This window comes from Anopheles arabiensis, chromosome 2 (genome assembly GCF_016920715.1).
Source record: "Anopheles arabiensis isolate DONGOLA chromosome 2, AaraD3, whole genome shotgun sequence".
NCBI classification, from domain to species: domain Eukaryota; kingdom Metazoa; phylum Arthropoda; class Insecta; order Diptera; family Culicidae; genus Anopheles; species Anopheles arabiensis.
This window is the reverse complement of record NC_053517.1, coordinates 21,285,315-21,305,610: the sequence shown is the minus strand read 5'-3', so window position 1 is coordinate 21,305,610 and position 20,296 is coordinate 21,285,315. Positions and strand designations below refer to the sequence as shown.

At 48.0% G+C, this 20,296-nt stretch overlaps 4 protein-coding genes across 4 annotated transcripts; 2 read left to right on the top strand and 2 right to left on the bottom strand.

The window, feature by feature from the left end:
* Window positions 1-139: 139 nt before the first annotated feature.
* On the bottom strand, window positions 140-2,532 carry LOC120894425. The gene is made up of 3 exons (XM_040296994.1): window positions 2,423-2,532; window positions 1,349-1,574; window positions 140-1,277 (listed from the first exon to the last, which is right to left on the bottom strand). Exons 2-3 carry the CDS (start codon window positions 1,486-1,488, stop codon window positions 518-520), a joined length of 900 nt encoding a protein of 299 aa, XP_040152928.1. The 5' UTR covers window positions 1,489-1,574; window positions 2,423-2,532; the 3' UTR covers window positions 140-517.
* A 2,300-nt stretch (window positions 2,533-4,832) lies between these two features.
* LOC120896326 lies at window positions 4,833-6,007 on the top strand. The gene is made up of 3 exons (XM_040300352.1): window positions 4,833-5,032; window positions 5,107-5,246; window positions 5,767-6,007. Exons 1-3 carry the CDS (start codon window positions 4,851-4,853, stop codon window positions 5,895-5,897), a joined length of 453 nt encoding a protein of 150 aa, XP_040156286.1. The 5' UTR covers window positions 4,833-4,850; the 3' UTR covers window positions 5,898-6,007.
* A 401-nt stretch (window positions 6,008-6,408) lies between these two features.
* On the top strand, window positions 6,409-7,000 carry LOC120897426 (endocuticle structural glycoprotein SgAbd-5-like). Its single transcript, XM_040302323.1, has 2 exons — window positions 6,409-6,580; window positions 6,660-7,000. The coding sequence occupies exons 1-2, from the start codon at window positions 6,441-6,443 to the stop codon at window positions 6,913-6,915; spliced, it is 396 nt and encodes a 131-aa protein (XP_040158257.1). The 5' UTR covers window positions 6,409-6,440; the 3' UTR covers window positions 6,916-7,000.
* Window positions 7,001-8,000: 1,000 nt separating this feature from the next.
* Window positions 8,001-8,994, bottom strand: LOC120897498 (endocuticle structural glycoprotein ABD-5-like). The gene is made up of 2 exons (XM_040302447.1): window positions 8,718-8,994; window positions 8,001-8,590 (listed from the first exon to the last, which is right to left on the bottom strand). The coding sequence occupies exons 1-2, from the start codon at window positions 8,888-8,890 to the stop codon at window positions 8,350-8,352; spliced, it is 414 nt and encodes a 137-aa protein (XP_040158381.1). The 5' UTR covers window positions 8,891-8,994; the 3' UTR covers window positions 8,001-8,349.
* Between the last annotated feature and the right edge of the window lie 11,302 nt (window positions 8,995-20,296).

Sequence of the window (20,296 nt, the reverse complement as noted above, 5' to 3'; positions counted from 1 at the left end):
AATCTCTTACAGTCACGGCAATAAATAGCTCGCATCAGATGAATGGTTGAAAAATATATTATTATTCCCTTTCATCTTCCATAAGTGTTTGGGCAAGAAATAACGCATGATCAGCTGCATTAGTTTGAAATTTGTTTATTTTCCCTTTCATCTTTCACTGCACCTACATTTACGTCACCACCTGTAATCTTATCGTGTGCGATTTTTTGTAACGCTTTGTCTCACAGCCCAACCTCCCCTTCAAAGCGGGTGGGATGGAGGGTTGGATAAGGTGCTTTCCGGTTTCCTAAACCGGTTTCCTTCTAAAACCTTCTTCGTGCTGGAATTCGTGCGAGGCAAAGCAGAATAGATTGTTATCAATGAACACGACGCAGTAGCAGAAACACAATTACTAGACTCATAGACTTTTTTCCTTTTTAATTTTACCATACAAAAAGACACACAAAATGTTACACTGTTTAATAACGAACCACGGTTTACAGTGCCAAAGTACAAATAACACATAATAAGCAATAATTTAGCCAACGAGCGAGAGAAGCAGCTTGTGATCGATTCGATTGCCAAGCCCGTGCTCCTCTTCCTCCTCCTCGTGCGGTGGTTCGGTCGTTACTTCCTCCTCCAGGGACGGGTCTTTCGTGTTGCCTCCCACACTGGCCCAACTGCTCGTTTCCCACGGAACCCGTTCCGCGATCGAGCCTCCCGCAGGAGCCGCTGTGGTGTAATGCTGCGTAGGACGTACCGTTCCGAGCACTGGTACCGGCTCATCAACACTTGGCGGGAAGTAGATCTCATCCACGTCTGGAGCAGCGGTGGTGGTTGTGGTTGTGGTGGTCGTCACCGGTTTGCTGGAACGCTGGTACGGTCGTTGCCACTGCTGGAATTGCTGCAACTGTTCTTGCGTGGGGATGATCAGTGCGAGAGGATTCGCACCTATCGCCGGATCACCTTGGTACAGGGGACCGTTGCCGCCCTGTATCGCTGAAGACGTTCCGTCACTGTACGTTGACCATGTCGCTCGCTGATCGGAGGCGATTATCTCCACCGTGCTTTGCTGCTGCGGTTTATCGTTTACACGCGCTTCTACAGTGAACTGGGGAGAAGATGCTACTGGTGGTGCTGCTCCCGCCGTTTGCAACACAACCCGATCGGGAGTGACACAGTTAAACAACCGTTGCAGTCCTGGCACACGTATCACTCCACCGCAGGACAAGCCTCCCTGTCTAATCGGCGTTGTTCGCTGGGACAAACGATTCTGCGCCACCGGTTCCAGCTGGGTACTAGAACGGGATATTAAAAGAACATACAGAGCCATCGCCAGTGGGTGCGCCGGGTCAAGGGAATACCGTACCGTACTGCAACAACCGACCGCAGTATACCGTCGACGGTGGCCGCCTGGCCGGCACCTGCAACCCGCTCGGGCGATCCACACACGAGCACCAACCAGCAGCTAGCGGCGGCTACGAGTAGCTTCCTCAAGTTCACGTTCATGACTACGGCCGGTTGGCAGGGCAGAAGCTCACACTAGCACCTTCCGTCACGCGAGCTCCCCCACACACAGACAGCCAGACAACAGGCTAAATTTCCTCATCACAAAAAACAAATAAACATCTTCACCAAACTGTCTCGGTGTTACTGAAGCACGTCAAGCAAGCAGCATGGGGCCCCCAAAATTCCCCATCCATTTCAACGCGTCACAAAGCTGTTAGCAGAGGTTTTTTTTTTTGTTCGGCCGTCAAAGATCAATCGAGAGCATACGATCGCGAGCTTGACGCGCATCAACAAACCGAAAAAAAAAGTTCCCCTCCTCATGCATAATGAACAGGTAGCAAAGCCCCATGCTACTTAAGAGGGGCTCGCGAGATCTGTCTATGGGCATGTAAAATGGGTGTGTATGTGTGTATCTATCCTGTTTTTTTCTTCTTGCCTCATTTAGCCCATCATTACCGCCCTGCCCTTTGCCAATTGCCTATTAATAACCCCTAGTGCGATGGTTCAATTCACGTCTTACGCTCATCCACTACTGTACTGTGGCAGCATCACTTGAACCTGTGTGACCTTCATGAAAACCAAACAGCAAAATACACGATTCCGGTTTGCCCGTTTTCTCACCCTATGATGTCCGACATTTGTTGCTCCGAACAACAACTCATCTCGTCTGCAACCACATCATTAAAAACAGTGTCCTCCCTGGGCGAAGATCAAATCTGGACCACACCAGAATTCACATCCTTACATCATCTCTCACACACAAAGGGGTCCACATCTCCACGAGGGTCAAAAGTTGCTGACCATAAACACTGACCACAACAGAACAATCCCTGCTACACTCTCTGACGTCGATTAGCCATAGCACTTAATTGCGACATGATTATGAATGCTGCGTGCATGTTATTTTCACCCAAAAAAAAAAAACAAACCCAACCTCCGGGATGCTGCTGGCATGGGAGCAGCGCAAGTGTCAAGATCAAATCTGTAACACGATCTGCATCCCATTGTGAGCATCCGCTGACCCGCCACACGGCGGACAGCGACAGACAGACTGACTGGGGACTGGGCTGCAACCAGACCAGTTCCAGTGTGTCTGACGGCACGGAAGCACCTTCGCAAAGCAACGGTGGCAAGCTGCAGCTGGTTCGCTGTACGGGTACGGGAGGGGGACTCGGCAACTGGTTTAATACCAAAACCGACGAGCCTGCTATGCTTGGGCGGAATGAATATTTATCCAGAACAAACAAAAACACATCCGAACCTACAGAAGAGTGGTGGAAGTGACGATGAAGCGGACGCAGAAGCAAAAAAAAACTGGAAGGATCGCTTGCTAATCAGCCCGTTGATGAATGTGAAAGAGACGCACTTTTTTTTTGGTTGCCGCCTTTTAGGAGGGTAGAACCCCAATACCGAACGTATATTCTAGCGAACATATACCGGTTCATTCATGCCACTCTAGTGCTAAATGTCCATTTGGGTGGATGTTCTGGCCAGGGAATACCACCACTAAAAAGGAACGAGCAATTCTAGCCATTGCTTCGTTGAATGCCACTAGTTCTACCGAAAGTGTTTGGGGGTTTGGGCTCTCTCCTATCGCTTTTTTATGGTGAAATCGGCAAGAACATTTAAAAAAACAAGCTGAACATAAGCCTTTTGCTAATTAAGACAATCTTCTTGGAGGATCGTTTCTTGGAAGCGTTTTGCTCTCTCTCTCTCTCTCTTCATGTGGAATCACCAATCACACGAACGCCGTTAGACGAGCGTTACTTGGGCCGGTGAACTTTACAACATCCCACCAGACGCGGCTCGATGATTAAACGACAACCAACAGTCGCGCGGCCGGCATACACTGATGAATATTTAAATTCTCCCTTGTGGAACAATTGCGAGCTTTATTTTCGGGGGTTTGGGAACGCGTGGACACGCTCTACGCGTATGGAATGCGCGTCGCGTACCTACTTTGAATGGCTGATGAAATATCTGCGGCGGTACGATCGCGTTGATGGATGCGAAGCGATCGGATGAATGTGGGAAAACGGCCAAGCGACGAACCCTCCGAAGCTCCGCGACAATAGTGACACACATTTGCTGAGGAAAGTTTATGTACTAGTTGTGATGTGATGTTAACCGGTTTTAGTGCGTTTGGTTCTTGTGCGTTTTAGCTACAAAGTGCTCCCAAAGAAGTCTACCAATACATCTCCACCGCTGCTGAAAACGAAAGTATGCCTCCAACAACTGTGCCCAACAAGTGCCCCACCATCGCTCTAACAACCCCAAAAGTAAATAAATCAACGTACTATCAGTCAACACCTCCAAGGTGTTAATTGTACAGCTCGAAAGCTGGACCAAACCATGCCATGTCCAAGTTCTAACGCATTGCACTGCTTCGGTTTCGTAACAGAGCGCGATCGTGACTGCGTCGATCTAACTCACAAACACAAATTCTTTTTTTCAAAATCGACAAAACAGGTTTCACCTCAATGGGCAATTAAAAGCCCAGCCTTTGACGTAAATCTGCTTTCTATACCTTTCGGGAGGTGCTTCACAAAATGCCTTCCTTTGCGTTGACTGTAAGGGTACTCCAAAACTCACCCTCCTGCCAGGTACTGCTGGCAGCTGATTAAGCGTCACAGCTTCGGACATGCCATAACCGTAAAGAACAATCTTATTACTTCCTCATTTAGCGAAGCATACAACAAATCGAATTAGCTCAATAGAACTGTCAATCTCTAGCATCTAACAACAAACAAAAAATGTAACCTTTAATGCTGAAATGATCGTAAATCGAGCAAGCGAGTAAACATCCCATGGAACTGCATTCGCTCCAAACTCATTCATAATATGTTTACCATGGTCAATAAGGAACAGCAACAAAAAAAACAATGATGATGATCACTGCAAAAAGCATCTAATTGAATGCAGCCAGCCGCATTGACTTGATTCCCATAGCTCGCCATTCCTTCCGTGTTTGTGTGCGTTACAAGACAGAACGCTTTGAGTTAAAATCCCACCCAATCGCCCTGGTGAGTGGTTACGAGAGGAACACCCGACACCCGAAAGCTTCTAATGCCGGCTTTTTTCTTGATGGAGCGAAGAAAAAAAAGCCTTCTTTTTCTTCTTCTTCTGCTGCCAACCAGTACGCTGCGCACGAAGAAGATCAAACGTTCGCACCCGTTTGTCGTTCCAACCCTTTTTACGCTGGCGATCTCCCGTCACGTGGCAAATCGATTCCCAAACCCGAATTTCAGCATTTTCGGAGAGTTCTTTCTGGGTGGATTTCGGGCGGACGGTGTGAAGAATATAAAATTCGCACCACCACTACCGGCCGCACTCATTGGCACGGTGCTGTTAGAACTGTCAACATGAAGCTCCTCGGTAACGGTGGCAAGTGTGTCGGAGCTGGTGCGCTGGTTAGCTACGTGGCTTTCGTTGTAGTTTTACTGACAGTGATCGGGCAGGGCAGTGCGTTCTACACGGTAAAGCACGTCGTGACGGAGCGCATCTCCAACCAGACGGAGTTTGTTAGCAATGTGCTTAGTGACGAGTAAGTGCTGGGGCTGCATTGAGTTGGTTGTGTGCTGTGCTGACAAGCTGTCTCGTATTGCTTTTTCCGTACAGATTGCCGCTGAAGATCGTGGAGTTTTCGCAGTACGCGTACGATTGGGACCGCGATACGCTGAAAGTGAACGGGAAGTGGGTGCTCAACTCACCGAACGACGACTATCTGTACTTTGTGGAATACACCGAAAAGATTGACAGTAAGTGTGTGTGCGATCGATATAGGAATGGCTCTGTGCGGCACAAGTGTCTTTCGGATTAGGGTCTTCAAGATTCGCGTTATGTGCAAGAACGTTCAATTTTATGCCTTTGGCAAAGTGAGCAAAAAACTTAAATCCGTGTCAAAATAGTTGCTATCCATTTTGCCACAAGATCACCATTCTTTGATAGATTTTCTGGCAGCAAGAATATGGTTTAACGTGTCGAATAACTCTAATTTCCAACGGAACAATTTATAAATGAAATCTTGCACTTTTACCACAGTGAATTTCACGTGAAATATTTCACCAGTGAAATTTTTCTGCTAAAATGTTTCCCTTAACTCGCTTCACAGATTGCATACCTTCAGGGGCATTTTCATCGTTTTGATCGTTTCTGTCGTTTTTAAATCATTAGAAGCTGTTTTGAACACCGCATTTTCCATGTGTTTCACTTTATTTTTGTTGAATAAATAATTCTAAAGAGCTCTACTAACATTAATTCATTTCATTTCCTTTTCAGAAACGGCAGGCTTCAAGGAAATTCTGAACAATCTTCACTCCAAGGGGCTCATTACCGACATAAAGCGAGTGGAGCGTGTGAAACCGCAATCGTTCACGTTTGAAAAGACGTTTTACTTTGGCAAAAAGTAGCATACCCAGAGTGAGAATATCCCACCAAAAGTCCAGCATGACAACATCTTTGAAGCATTTGTGTACAACGGTTGGAGTATTTAAAATAAAGTAACATTTTCTGTACATTACACCTTCTTTTTTTATTTAAATTAGCAATACATCTTATACACCAGCTTTAAAAAAAAGGCATATTACCTTGGCTTGTTTGTATTATTTGCGACACACGATAGAAACAATATCATAATCCTCCCGCAGACCGATGACACGTTTCGCAAATGCAAATGCATCCCGTCTGCACTGCTGGCTCGTGGCGCATAGACACATTTGTCAATCGGTATTGATTGATGGCCGCTCGTTACCACCCAAATGAGAGCCAGCTTAAGCAAAGATGCAAAACATTTAGGATCTCTAATCTCCGCTGCATAGGATGCAGCACCACACCAAAAAAAATGTCATCTCAGTTTCGCCCAAAAATTTCTAATATAAAAGATCTTGCAGCACACGATCAGCGCATCAGTATTCGGTACAGTATTCGCAAGTTCAAAACACACAGTATTCAAAATGCAGCAGCAAGTGTTTGCCTTTCTAGTCCTCTGCACAGTAGTCGGAGCCGCTGTGGGAGCTCCCGTTGATTCTGGCGCAACACCATACATTGTGCAGTACGAAAACAATAACGCACAGAGCGAAGGATACATCTTTGGGTAAGACATAGCGAGCAGTGCTAGATCACAGACAAGTAGATGCTATATATCCAGCTTGTCGGTACTTTCTCTCCCGTAGATTCGAGTTGAGCGATGAGCAGCGGCGCAAGGAAGAGGGAACGATCCGGTACAGCAAGGACGAGGAAGGCAAAGATGTGCAGTTCGTCGCCGTCCAAGGACACTACTCGTACGTCGGAGACGATGGCCGCACGTACTGGGTGGAGTACGTTGCAGACGAGAACGGATATCGCTCCCGGATGGGCACCGGTGACTACGATACCGATCGCAAGCTCGAGCTGTCCGGCGGGGAGCGCAAGAATCGCCCATTCGCCTAGTAGTGGTGGCATGATTAATGAATGGAAATTCGCGTGTATGGGAATGGGTAATGGTCAATAAACGGATGCGCTGATGTTGGAGGGAACAGAAACTACTTTGTGTGATTTTTAAATCATTAATTTCACGGCACCGCTCATCGGTCATCGGTTATATTACTTTACGGATAAGCGTGCCCATGATGTGTGCGAACGGTAGATAGTAATGGCGTCTTACTTATGCAAAGCGTGCTATTAGACTTCCTGTTAAGGGTATAACAAAATCATCTTATAAAGTAAGCGATCGACACCACTTTTTGTTTTAGCTATGGGTCAGAGTGCTTCTCGCTAGGTAAAATACCATTGCTAGACTATCATTGATGGATTTATCATCCATTTTGTTTGATTGAAGCTCTATTCTATCTATTGGCAGGATTATGAGTATTAGGAAGATCTCTTGAATGATCATTAGGAAGACAATTGAATGATTTTGGATCATTTGTCTAATTTTTTGGATTTTTATGATTTGTTTATAATCACACTAATTAATTTTGTCTAAATAATCACGACTGATAGCCAGACACTGACATATCATAACCAAGCCAAATGCTCTAATTGCTCTTGTCACTTTGTCAACCATGGTTAGTCTGGTTGTGCCAAGAAGAACATTGGATATTAAAAGATTATTTCATTGTATGAGGTTAAAGAGACGAATAAGGCGAAAAAGAGCTCAAAACTCTCTATAAACGTTTGATGACATCATGATTAAGAATATTGATGTTCTTGCCGTTATAACACCTTCACGTACATTCACGTCCGAAGCCTGGTATAGCTTTAAATAGTTCTATCAATGTGTCCAGATAAGAATCGAACCGCATCCGACCTTTACAGGAGCCAGCTGAAACTACGATTAGACCATCCGATCGCTTCTATCACACAGCAATTATGTGCAAATATAATTCAACAAAGAATAACAGGTACTTACCGATTGGTCTAAAACGTTGAATTAGTCCAACCATAGAAGAATGGCCAAAACTTAAGATAATTTTCTTTCACAATCATTGCAAAGTAATACTGTGACACCTTCGGTAAGTAAATACACGCGATCGTTTAGATTTTCCTACGCTTCTTCGTTTATTGCAGCCTCCTTGAAAGTGTCACACCAAGAAGCACACAAAAAAGCATCGTTATTTACATCGACTATCCTTAAGCCTAGCGAAATAGAATGCCACTGACTTTGCATGCTGACGCGCACGCGAGGGTTGCTGTGTTTGTTTGTGTAATTGTGGATTCTTTCTGTGTATCTGTATTTGCAGGAGTTGTGTGGTGTGTGGTAAGTGTATCTCGTTTGTAGATATCCTTCCTGCCAGACATCTAACGCACTGAGCAGAGTGTACTGAGCATTTCTGGGCGCAGTTCAATCGCTTGAACTTCACCCGACTGTCGCTTCTGTCCTCTCTAGGCGCTGGCCACTGGCGCGTCCTGGCCCGCTTGAATTCCACCCGTTGGCCCGGTGCCGACCTTCGGATGGTAACCGTTCTCGTCGGCGGTGTAGTTCACCCAGTACGTCTGGCCGTCCGGACCGACGAACGAGTACGAGCCCTGCACGAACAGCGCCTTCACGTCCTTGCCCTCGGCGTCCTTCACATCCCGGTAGGTGCCGACTTCCGATCGGATCTGCCCATCGCTAAGCTCGTAGCTGCGGAACGATGCGGCAATGGGAAAAGCAGAAATGAGGGGGTAAATTATCACCAATCGCCACTACCAATCAATCACACGGGTCAAACACTTGTGGGCACACACGCACAACTGCACCCAGCACTTACGTAAACTTGTAACCATCCAGTCCATTGTTTTCGCTGTAATATCGCACCGTTTGCACATCGTTCGGGTTCTGGCCGGCCGGCGCACCGCCCTGCTGGGGCGCGGGGGCCGTCAACACAACGCGTCCTGCCAGCAGGACACAGCACACACTAGCAAACACCACAAACTGTTTCATCTTCGCTGCACTACGCTGCACGGTTTCACGCTGGATCGCAAGGGATATGATAGAGCGCTCGAGAGGAGTTCGCGGTTTGAGTTTGGCTTGCGAATGATGCTTCTAAGTAACCATTGCGCGGTTTATATACAACCCACCCGCCAAGCTTCGATGTCTTCGGCGGGGCACAGACGCACTCCACGCCTGCCCGAGGGGTGGCGGTGGGTGTTGGACCTGGGGGAGCTGGACGAAACCCACGGAGGTTCGGTTTGGGGTGAAGATTCTGTGCGGTTTCGTCTTTGGCTTTTCGTCTTGCGAGCATGCCGCAGTGTACACGATCTGCAGACGTACGGACACGGGCACACACACACACACAGACAAAGTTCGCACGGTGTTGGTCGCGTCATCCCCGCCGCTAGCGCAAAACCGTCCACACAGCTCAGGGCGGGCAGGCGTTCGTGCACGTGTACCACAACCCGAACGGACCGTGCTTTATTTTCTTCTTCTCTCGTGTATTTATGGAGTAAGCATGAAAATATGCAAAAGCCGCCCATTCCACGACGTTTCATAAATTCCAAATATTTCTCTCGAAGCTCGCTCGGCCACGATCGGACGCCGAAATCGATGCTTTAATCGTTTTAATTTTCAATCCACAGTACCCACCCAACCACCCAACCTCTGTTCCTCTCAAGCCGACACCGAAAGATTCACTTTCATTCAACAACAAAAAGATCTCCGCCGCTCGTGCCTCCGAACAGTACGATCTGTAGATACAAACGACACCATCCATCAGCAAGCGAGGAACCCCTTTTTGCTGTCAGCCGCTTTAAATGCGCGCTTTCGGAAAGATAAATGTGGTCCAGTGGTGCTGGGATGCTCGTGCCACCCCTGATAGTGACTTAATTTAGGGTGACACACCGGTTTGCTGTGAGCTTGATAGTGGCGGTGTTGTGGCGTGTGGCCGATCTTCATTGCTTGCTGATGATCTTTTGGATAGCTTTGATTAATGGTGTTGCTGCTACGCTTATTTCAATCGGAGTATTGTGTGATTAATACGGGCGTGTGTCGAGCTGATCACACGTATTATGATTACTGAAATCATTTATGTTTCTTTGACTTGTCTACTTCCACTGAAAGATCATCTAAATCTACAATTTGCATAATAAAACGTTGCCTGTGAAATATTTGAAGTATTCGCTTCCTTCTATCCTCCCGATGGCGATAACACCTTCAGCTGCGAGCACTAAAAGCCCGCTGAATCCCGGGGCACTAGCATCTCAGAAAGGAAGTGGATTGGAATTAATGGACATGCCTAATGGAGGTTATATTATTTCCTCCTCCTCTCCGCTGCTTCGAAAACGCACGAAACCGTGCCGGGAACAGCAGCGGCATCGGAATCAAAACCAGAAGCAATGCTCTGCCATCTACGAAAAATGTGCGTCGTCTTCGGCTCACCTTCCGCCTTCCTTGCTAAAGGTCACCCGCGGAAAAGATGCGCGCATTTGGGGTGCCGTCCCAGAGCGCCTGTTTGGAACGAGCTAATTACTTCTTCGTAACGGGAAATCAATTCACTACGCAGAGTTTGAACGATGGGGGTACCCCCCGAATGATGCTGCACGAATCAACGCAGTACCTCGGTGTACGATGGCACGTACACACGACGGTAGTTGCTAACATGATGACACTTATGGTCGTTTTATTTACGTTTTTGTGGGTTTTTTGTTGTTGCTGCTGTCCGATCGTCCGACGATCAAACACAGCAGCATACTTAAAGGTTTAGGTCAAACAGTGAGTTTAGCACCCTTTTGGCTGACATTTTGGCCAAACAATGGTGGGTTTTGGCACCGATCAAACATCCTTTAAGCGCTCCTCTTCTCATATTGATCGATCGATGGCTTAATTAGTCGTTTGGTTGATCGCAAACGATTCGACCTTCTGATGGCAGATGTCATCCGTGTCTAACGCTCCCCCTAACATCCCGTGCGTCATTGGCAACATGTTTTAGCGTACTCTTCCCTTTCTTGAACGGGGTAATGATTATTGTCGTTAAAAAAAAAGCTATTCAAAACCCATCCACGCTTCAGAACGTCGTAAAACAATCATCACCTACCGCAGCAGTCATTACAGTTAATTAGCTTTAAGACCTAAACGCTACGACGCTCGATATAAAATCGCAACAAGTCCACAGCCCAGAATGGACTTACATCACACACACTTTTTTGTTGTATGGCGCCCGAGCGCCTTCGAGAGAGCCCCTTTAAACCAATCCACGCACTAGCAAGTGATCAATTGCTCACTTAATCTCGCCAGCAAACGGCAAACAGCTGTCATAAAACGCACCATGCTCGATCGAACCCGTGGCGCTCGGGTGACACCCACCTCCTCGAGCTCTCGCCACTGACGCGCTCATCACAGTGCCACTAGTTCCCCCCAACCTGCCAAAGAGGGTGCTTGCCTCATTCTCGACGGATATCGGTACTCTTCTGCTGCTGCAATGGTTCATAAATTTCCCGAAAATATTGTCCCATAAATCGTGACATTTCGGTACGCTTTGTGTGGTTTGTCTGCTTCCTTTCCCCGGCGTCTGCTTTGCCGAGGGATCAACTGCATGGATCATGGCGCTGAGAAGATGGTTTCGGTTCTCACCCGGCCGATTGGCCAAGCGCGCTAGGCAAATGCGATTAGATGGTGCAAATGTCAGATCATCTTGGTCCCCCTGCCTGGCGCTGGGTGCTAGTGTGTACGAGAGCAGCTGCACAACAGCAATTGCAAACTGACCCGACCCTGCCGGCGTCGAGCTTGGACGCCTTCCCTACCGGAAATAGAAAAAAGTATTTGAGCCATGCGGAGCAATCGGCAGAGAAACAGTTACGAACACTGGTAAAAACAACGATACTGGGCGAAAAAGATGCCATGTTTTGCGGAACATGGCTTCAAATTGGCTCATAAATTTCACTCAACAAGTCGCTCGCCGGCATTGCTGCATGTTCGCGCGTCCTAGCCGACCAGAGATGTTCTTCCTCTGCCCGGGATGGCCAGTGTGGCTGGCAACCGAACCGATCTCAATGAGCGATTCAGTGAGAACGAGCACGAACTGGCCGTACCCAAATGTGTTCCCCTGGCTATGCAAATTGCACAATCGACAATCGACACAAATGGGCTGCAATTCGATCCTCGCTATCCCCAACGGCACACGGACAAAGTATCTCTCGCCTAACATGCGCATCTTCAAGCGCGCCACCATCGTCATCGGCATGCCAACACATTGCACATAATAAAATGTCACCCCCAAACGGTGCCACGGTTCTAGTAGGCTGTTGAGAAAGGGTTTTATTGATGAGGAAGAAGGGACAATGACTGTTTAGCTTATCAACTGATATAAATCACAACAAAAAACAGTTACACAGCTATTTGCTTTGTCAATTAAGATCTTCTTTGTCCAATTGATTGAAAGCTCTTACTGAGCAAAGCTGCTCAAACTCATATCCCACTCCCACAGGAGCCCATCGAATCCCTTTTGGTGACATTTCCAACAAGCGCTATCGCTCGTTCAACCTCACCCGTTGGACCTAAACACGTTGGCCAGGTGGGCGCACTGTTTCAAATAAACGAAAAATGCACGCTATGCGCAAAAAAAAGCCCGATCCCTTCCACGTTGGGCACAAAAGCACTCTCCGCCAGCCTGCAACCCGATAACTCCATCCTCACACACCTCGACGGTGCATGATTTATGACCGCCAGCCTCACACCAAACCCAAAGCAGAGTGTGGGTTTTCGTGGTTTAGGTGCGCTCAGTCTCTCGCTCTTACCGGCACTGATTGGGGTCAAACCCTTTTGGCGAGTCCCGCCTCGCCGCGGATGATCGTCTAATCACAATCCGGCCCACCCGAAACTATACCACGGGCTGGCGCTCGGACCAAAAGTCTCCCGAGTGCCTTTTTTGGGGGATCACTTTGGGAGCGAGATGGTTCACCTGATTGTTGTGCGAAATTTAGACGAGTTTGTGCAACAGTTTTCAGTAAGGCTAAACAAACAAACCACCCGGCACAGAAAGCGAAGCTACCCGAAGCGGCAAAACGATCGCACTTAACCTACCCGCCGTGTGCCTTAACGATCACGACGATCGTGTGTGTGTGTGTGTGTGATAACGTGTTGCGTTTACTGCCAACAATCATCCCATGTGGGTTCGTGTCGATCAAAACGGCAACAAGCACAAAAAAACACCCCATCTGTCTACAGTAAGATCACACGACGACGCATCTTCACCGCTGGTGAAGGTCCGCCTTTAATTACTGTCCATCAATAATGAAGCCTTTCTCAGAGATCCTGCGCGGACTGTCCCAGGGCAGGTGAATTTTATTATTTTACCATTCTACACGACGCACCATTATGATTAGTGTGTCGAAAGTGATGAAGCAATCGAAACAAAGTTTACCCTCGGGCTAGGTCGTTGGAGCTAAAGCAAAACCGTGTACCTATCGGCAAGACTTCTTGCCAGCAGAGCTGAGTTTTCAACTCCATCCGAAAATGCGCGCTTTTGCAAAGAGGGAAATTGATTACAGATCCTTAACCGCTGGACCGCTTTCATCGTGCATGTTTTGATGCGCGGAAACCTTGAGAATTTATTGGCAAGCACATAGACGGGAGGTGCCGGTGAGGTCACACACCCTAAATATCAAAAGGCTACCAGGCAAACCAGGAAATTGATAGTTTGATAAATTAGCTAACGGGCCTGCCGATGCGATGGTGCGAATTCTTACCCGCTGTTGGTGTTGATGGGGGGAGCTTGTGTTGCTTTGGAAGCCTTGAAGATGTTGATAAATGCATTAGGCGACGAACCTCCGGCGCGTGAAGTCTTTCGACGCGTTTGGTTAATTAGAAGTGTCTACAGCCGTGTGACACCCTTGCTTGCGGTGCAGTACTGTCGCGTGCTGTCAAACAAACACCATCCTATGTTTTGTTGAATAATTAAACGATTCAAACAATCGGCACCATTGATCAGGTGAGGTGATCGTACAGGATTGTTCACCAAAAAACCAAAACAGCTAGCAAGAGGCAGTAGAGTTATTAGCGCATCATGTGCACTTTTACGTTTTCGGCGCAATAAAATGCTGCCGGTAATAAAATTGATTTATGATTTATGTGTATCATAGGTCATGTCACTGCGCCTCTTGCTGCGCAAGCAAGCTAGCGTCTCGCCGTGGTGGTGGTGGTGGTGGTTCAGTACGGACCGATGCTCGAGTACCGTAAGATCTTGACATTTCTGTAACGAAAATTTCCCACCCGAACAATGTCAAACGTTTTACGAGCGGCGAATGAAATGAAACGCCGAGCAAAGAATGGGTAAAGGTTGGCCAGGCTGCAGAAATAACAACCCGCCCGCCCCGAAACGCTACCTGAATTGGCATCAATCTAATGTAATGCACAAGCAGAAGATCCACCACAGTGTGCCCACCCGTTCGGTCTAAATGTCAATGTCTTGCTGCTTTCATCGCTCCCAGCCCGGCGTGCATTACCGGATGATCACGGTAAGTGAAACGGGCGCGCGCGCGCACACGGTCTTTAAAATTCTAGCATCACATTACCCAACAGCACACTACTATCATTGTGTATACACACCAAGCCACACTCACACACACACACACAGGAGGTCAAGGAAACTGACCGTCGACGGCCCCCCCAACAGCCCAACGCTGTTACTAATGCTCTACGGTTTCCGTAGACATATTAACATTCCACCGGGCACGACGCTTCACTGTCGCCGATCCGTTTCGCTCCGTTCGCTCGCCTAAGATGACGAAGATGCTGAAGATGAACTTTAACCTGGCTGGTTATGTTTGTTAAAAACATCGTTTGGGTAGTGAAGATAGTGCCGGTTCGGGTTTGAAACCATCTTAAATCGATCCGTATTCCCTCCCCGTAGCATAAAACGTCGCATTTTAGCAGTACTCGCTGTTGGGTTCCCGCAAAGTTCATCGTGTTTACAACTTTCATCCGCCCCGTGTACCACACGTCTCTGTGTTGCTGACGCCGTTATGCAACCCCCTGAAGGTTCATCGTACTTTCCTTTTGTCTCCCCGACGCTTTGTGATCACTGCGCCTGTGCGCGGTACTGCGGATGTGTGTGATCTTCTGGACCTCCACGGATGAACCGCAGCAGCGCCAATTCACACTTGCGATCCCGCCCGGCTTTCATGATCACTGTGCCAGTGGGCCACCACCGGGCGGGCGAAGCGGAGTGCCACCTTGACATTATCGGCATCCTGATGCCGGCGTTTCGGTCGCTCACGCTCTCGGCACAGGAAAAAAAGGAACCAACATTTTTCCCATGCTGTGTCTTCTGATGCTGCCGCACTACACTTTCTTCATTGCGCTGCGAAAGATGCATGCAGTAGCCTCCTCTTCGCTGCTTATAAGGAAAATTTGCATTGACCCTTTTGACAAGACGCACAAGCGAGGGAAAAAAAGCTCCTCTTCGGGGTAAAGAGCTACCGGCAGGCTTGTACGCATCAAGCAGGCAGATGGGTAGCAATTAATTTACGAACTGTGATGTGCACAGCAGCAACAAAAAAAGCCAAAACATTGCACAACATGTGCGTTCTAATTAAAGCTCCGACAGATGGTGTGGGTTGCGATTTAATGGTAAACAGCGGCGATGATATGCGTGTAATTATTATACGGCAACTGTTGATAAGTTTTACATTAATTGATATGAAACAAGTGAAACAACGCGCACAGTTGACTTAAAATTCGATCGTACCTAGCTCGTGTATGGGATGTGACCGTTGGCAAAGGGGTCGAGATAACCCTTCAGCGACCGCCGTCCACGCTCGGTGGAATTCATTGCAAATCCATTAATTGAATGCCCTTAAGGCACATTGTGATGGGTACTTGCGCCATCGCCGCACTGCCGATTGTCCCCAAAGACAAACAGATGAAGGCTCCCCTGGCAGGAGGTGGTGGAATACGATACTGGCCATGCCTTAAAACAAACATCCCCAAAGCGGTGCTGGTACAGGCAGATAGACGCTCACAAAAATACCCCATAATGATCCCATCTGGACTGGAAGAGCGCGGACCTCTTCTTATCTGATCGCCTATCGCAGAAGCGATCGGTGAAGCTTCACCAGTGTAAGAACGTAAATAAATCTTCTGCCGCTCAGTGGAGCCACCCTTTTTGAGGGGAGAGATTTATCGATCTGCCACAAACCGTCGGCAAACCGAGGTGCAGAACCGTTTGGGCAGATGAGTCGCCCAGCACGAGTCGAGCCTCACTTGACCCCGGCGCGACTGTGGCCAAGGGCGAGGCGAACATCACATTGTCGCGCATTAATTTGTGCCGCTCGATTGAAGTTTTACGCTTCGTCATTCCCGTGGGGGAGGGGAGCTTCTTCGGTGGTGCATTCGAGATTTCGGTGGCGCTGTTGGGCCCATCCACACTTATCGTGAAACATACTTGTCGAGAGGAGCCACAGTGCGCAGTAAAAAAAACCCAAAAACATTTAATTGCATACAAAACCACTACTGGTTGTTGCCACTTTGTTAGAGGACAGTTTTTTTTTTGTATACAAATTTAATCCAAACGATTTATCACATCACAAGCACCTGCCGCGATGCTTGTTCAGGTTCGTCGCTTACTCTTCCCCGACGGCGCGTTGAAGTCTTTTGAGTTTGTTTGAAGGTTCACACACCAGCAAAAAAAAAACTCTCTCTAAACGTCTTCATTTTTTGCACACACAAAACATGTTTATCTAATTAATGCAAATAATCGCCAAAATTTGCCACTAATTAATAGCTCTGCCAAAAGAAGCGCACCCGAAGGAAACACATTTTACCGACTAGACGAATGTGGCGCAAAGAATGATAGTAAACGAAGAATGTTAACGCGTTCCCTTCCTTACTGGCGCTGGAAAGAATTCTCCGCGTTTCCGCATCTTCATAACGTTTCGATTAATTACACTGGTGCGCGCCGGTGTTGCTGGAGCTTACATTTCCCACCGTTTAATTACCGCCAAGCGCCAATCTTTGCGATGACTGTGGCGAATGATCGCTAAACCCCATCTGTGTTGCCGTCGCCGTTGGCCAGCAGCAAAAGGAAGCACCGAGAAGCGCTTCATCTACGCACTGTCGTATCGGTTGGCTTGGTTTCCGCCTCAAACTTCCGCGGAACCCTGCGTGGTGTGTTTGCATGAAGGTGGTGCAAAAGCTTCTTGGGGGAAAAAGAAAAATCAGAACTGCTCACGTCACTTCCAACGGGCCCATAGTACGGCATGGGGCAATGGACTGAAGCAGAATTGACCGGGTGGAGGAGTGTATTGCTTCTCGAGCGCAGGATTGGATGCGTGAGAACAGGAAAGGTTGTATTGCGTCTTTAAAACCGAATTCAGAGGCTCACACAGGACGATGAGCTGTTAAGTTTATGTAATACGAAAATTGTTTCATTTTCTTTACACCTGCTCGCATGTTTCTTTTTTTTTTGCGCACTTCTAACGACCTCAACTACCATTCGCCGCACATAAATCTCGAAGAGTACTGTTGCGTGTTCAAAATGCCACCAAATGGCTATCAGTCCACGATCTACGATCGTTCCTTCCCAACCCCAACGCTGCTCCATGTTGGCAATCGCCACACACAGACACACACACAAATCATTTAACAGGGCGAATTAATTCCAATTCAACAATAATTATTTTTAATTCCTCCCTACGCCCCAATCTGATCGATCCGATCTGGTGGCACGCTGCTGTTTTGCCCGCGATCCGAACCGGTTGCACTTGATCTTGGCGCCGGCGAAGGACACACCGAGCACACGCGGTGGCTGGAAAATCCACCTTTACCGTTACAAGATCGCGGACAGGGAGGGGGGTGGGGTGACTTCCATTTTCCTTGCCATTTCTTACTCGAGCCGCCCCGAAGTGTTTGGTTTTCCGCCGCGCCGCGTCAATGTCATTACGAAGCTGCGCTACACTACATTGCTACTTGAGCGACTATCTCCCTCTTTCTCTCGTGCGTGGTCGGGTTCACGTGGGTGAACTATTACTTAAGTGGAACAGCCCAAAAGCCTACCAAAGAGTGGTTGATCCGAAAAAACAACAACAACTTGCGCTAGAGACTGCACGTTTAGCAAGGTAAAGGCACGTTTCGCAAGGTCGGGCAATGCAATCTGGGCAGGTGGGTGCTGCGGTACGGTATGATTTAATAAGTGGAAAAAGTACACATTCCACTCCAGCCTCCTGTTTTGTGTCCATCATACACATCGTACATCGTGTACGGTTGGGTCCGCTTGGCCTCAATCTTCACCGCCGCAGCGCTAACGAATGTGTTTTGTCCAAATGTCAAAGCCCTATCACGATCGTGTGGCACACGCGCGTCATCTGCCGATGAAAACATGAGTTTCATCTTGGCAGTTTTGGCCTATCTTCATTTATCACGCCTCTACTACTACAAGCGCTACAAAGGGGTGAGGCTAAGCATTAGGCGAGCGATTATGCGTAGCAGTAGTAGATAAACAGATCTTTCTTGTGCACTGTGAGGTTGAGCTTGTTAGGAGATGACCTATTTAGTGCATTCTTCCTTGAAGTTTTTATAGCAGCTCAGTTACGCCCAGACAGTGTAAGTGAAAAACTGTCCCCTTCATTAACAAGTGTTTTTTTTTTCATTCTTTTCGCAAAAAAACCCCTTCAGCAAAGGGTAAGGTGTGTGCCACTTGATATTTCACAAAAAAAAAAATGAAACACACTCTACACGTCCTATCGCACCACAGTGGCATTTAAATTAATGCGTTTTTCCTCCCATGCGGAATCTATCAAAAACAATCAAACGACTCATCAAAACGGCCAACAGCGGCGAACCGGTTGGGGCAAACGGGGGCTACCATCTTCCAAACTCCTTTGACAACATATTTGCCCCGCGCGGCAAAGCGCCTGCCGTTTTTGCCTTCAACAACATTTCTGTATCATTAGTGGAGGCTGAAGAAGCTTCTCACCGATCGATGGTACGATGTTGCAAACGGAAACATATCCACACCGAAGAAGCAGTGTGTGTGTTTGTGGTGGATGGCACCAGACCTTCAATTTCAGGCAAAGTGGATTCTTCAAACTCGCCTCGCCGCCGAGGGAAGGCAATTTCATAATCATAAAGCATCAAACATTTCGTTGGAACGGGGAGGGAAGTGAGCATTTCGGTGCCACCTTTGGGTCACCCACCGTATCATCATTAAACTGACCTCGTTTAATCGTCTTTATAAAGCGCAAGGGCGTACCTTCCTACAACAACAACAATACACTCACACACACCGGGCAGCAATTGTCACGACCAAACGGTGCGCGACGTCATCCTGCAGCACGGGGTCTCTTCCCGCCATCCACTTTGCTGTGTGATTAAGCAATCCGATAATCCCTGCGCTGCGCGACAACAACTGCTTTGACACACGCAAAACGCTCGCGCACATTCCACCCCGTTTTCCCGTCGTCCCAAAACGGGCTGCGCTCATCGAAATTAATTACATAATTTTTCATCCCACCCGCTTCCCCGTTTTTGTTCACACGGTTGTTCTGTCTGCTCGAGGGTTTAGTGATAATGATTGAAAAAGAAATGGGAAAGGCCACCACCACATACACGTCGTTCCTGTTCTTCGGTGAGCGCCGTGCACATCAACCTGTAACCATGGCTACGATGACGATTAGTGTTGCTGCGCATCACAGTTCATCAAAACCGATCACAACGATGTCACCGTTCGCAGCAGTGTGAGCAGTTCGCATTGTGACTGGTGGGCTTGTGACTTCACGCGGCCCACGTGGTAGGCGGCATTGGATTAGGAGGTTCAGGGTGCGAAGGTTACACATTGACTGTGAATGGTCGTGCCCGGGTGTCTTAATTAATACTCCGCATCGGATGGCGGATGGCGGTGGGCGGCTGCGATAGCGCATCAGAGGAGGCAGGACCCAGCCAATAGCACAATATGCCGCACCGTCAGTTAGACAAGATGACATTTTTATCAGAGTTCAAACGGTGATTGACAGTTGCGCAATGAGTACACGATGATTGAACCCCTTACTATTGCACCCAAGGCCCGAGACCGGGAATGAAGCAAAGTGCGATTCTACGATACGCGCGCGTAATGCTTGGAGGGCTACGTATCCCGATTTCCTGCTGGCGCAGTGTAGCGACGACTTGCCGTCGTGTGCCCTCGTCTCAATGATGACAATGCGGCCCCGGGTGATATAATCTCGGACGGGCTCTGCTCGCGGAACCGTTTTGCTTGTCGACGACATTTAGCAGTTTTCTGCCTCGATCGCTGGATGTCGCCGCGTACCGAACAAGAAAGAACGCATCCGAAAACCGTTTTCAAAAGCAATGAGGCAACGGGCACTAATGGAAATCACTTACAATCCAATCACCCAGCGGCTCCATGGCTCCAAAGATTTG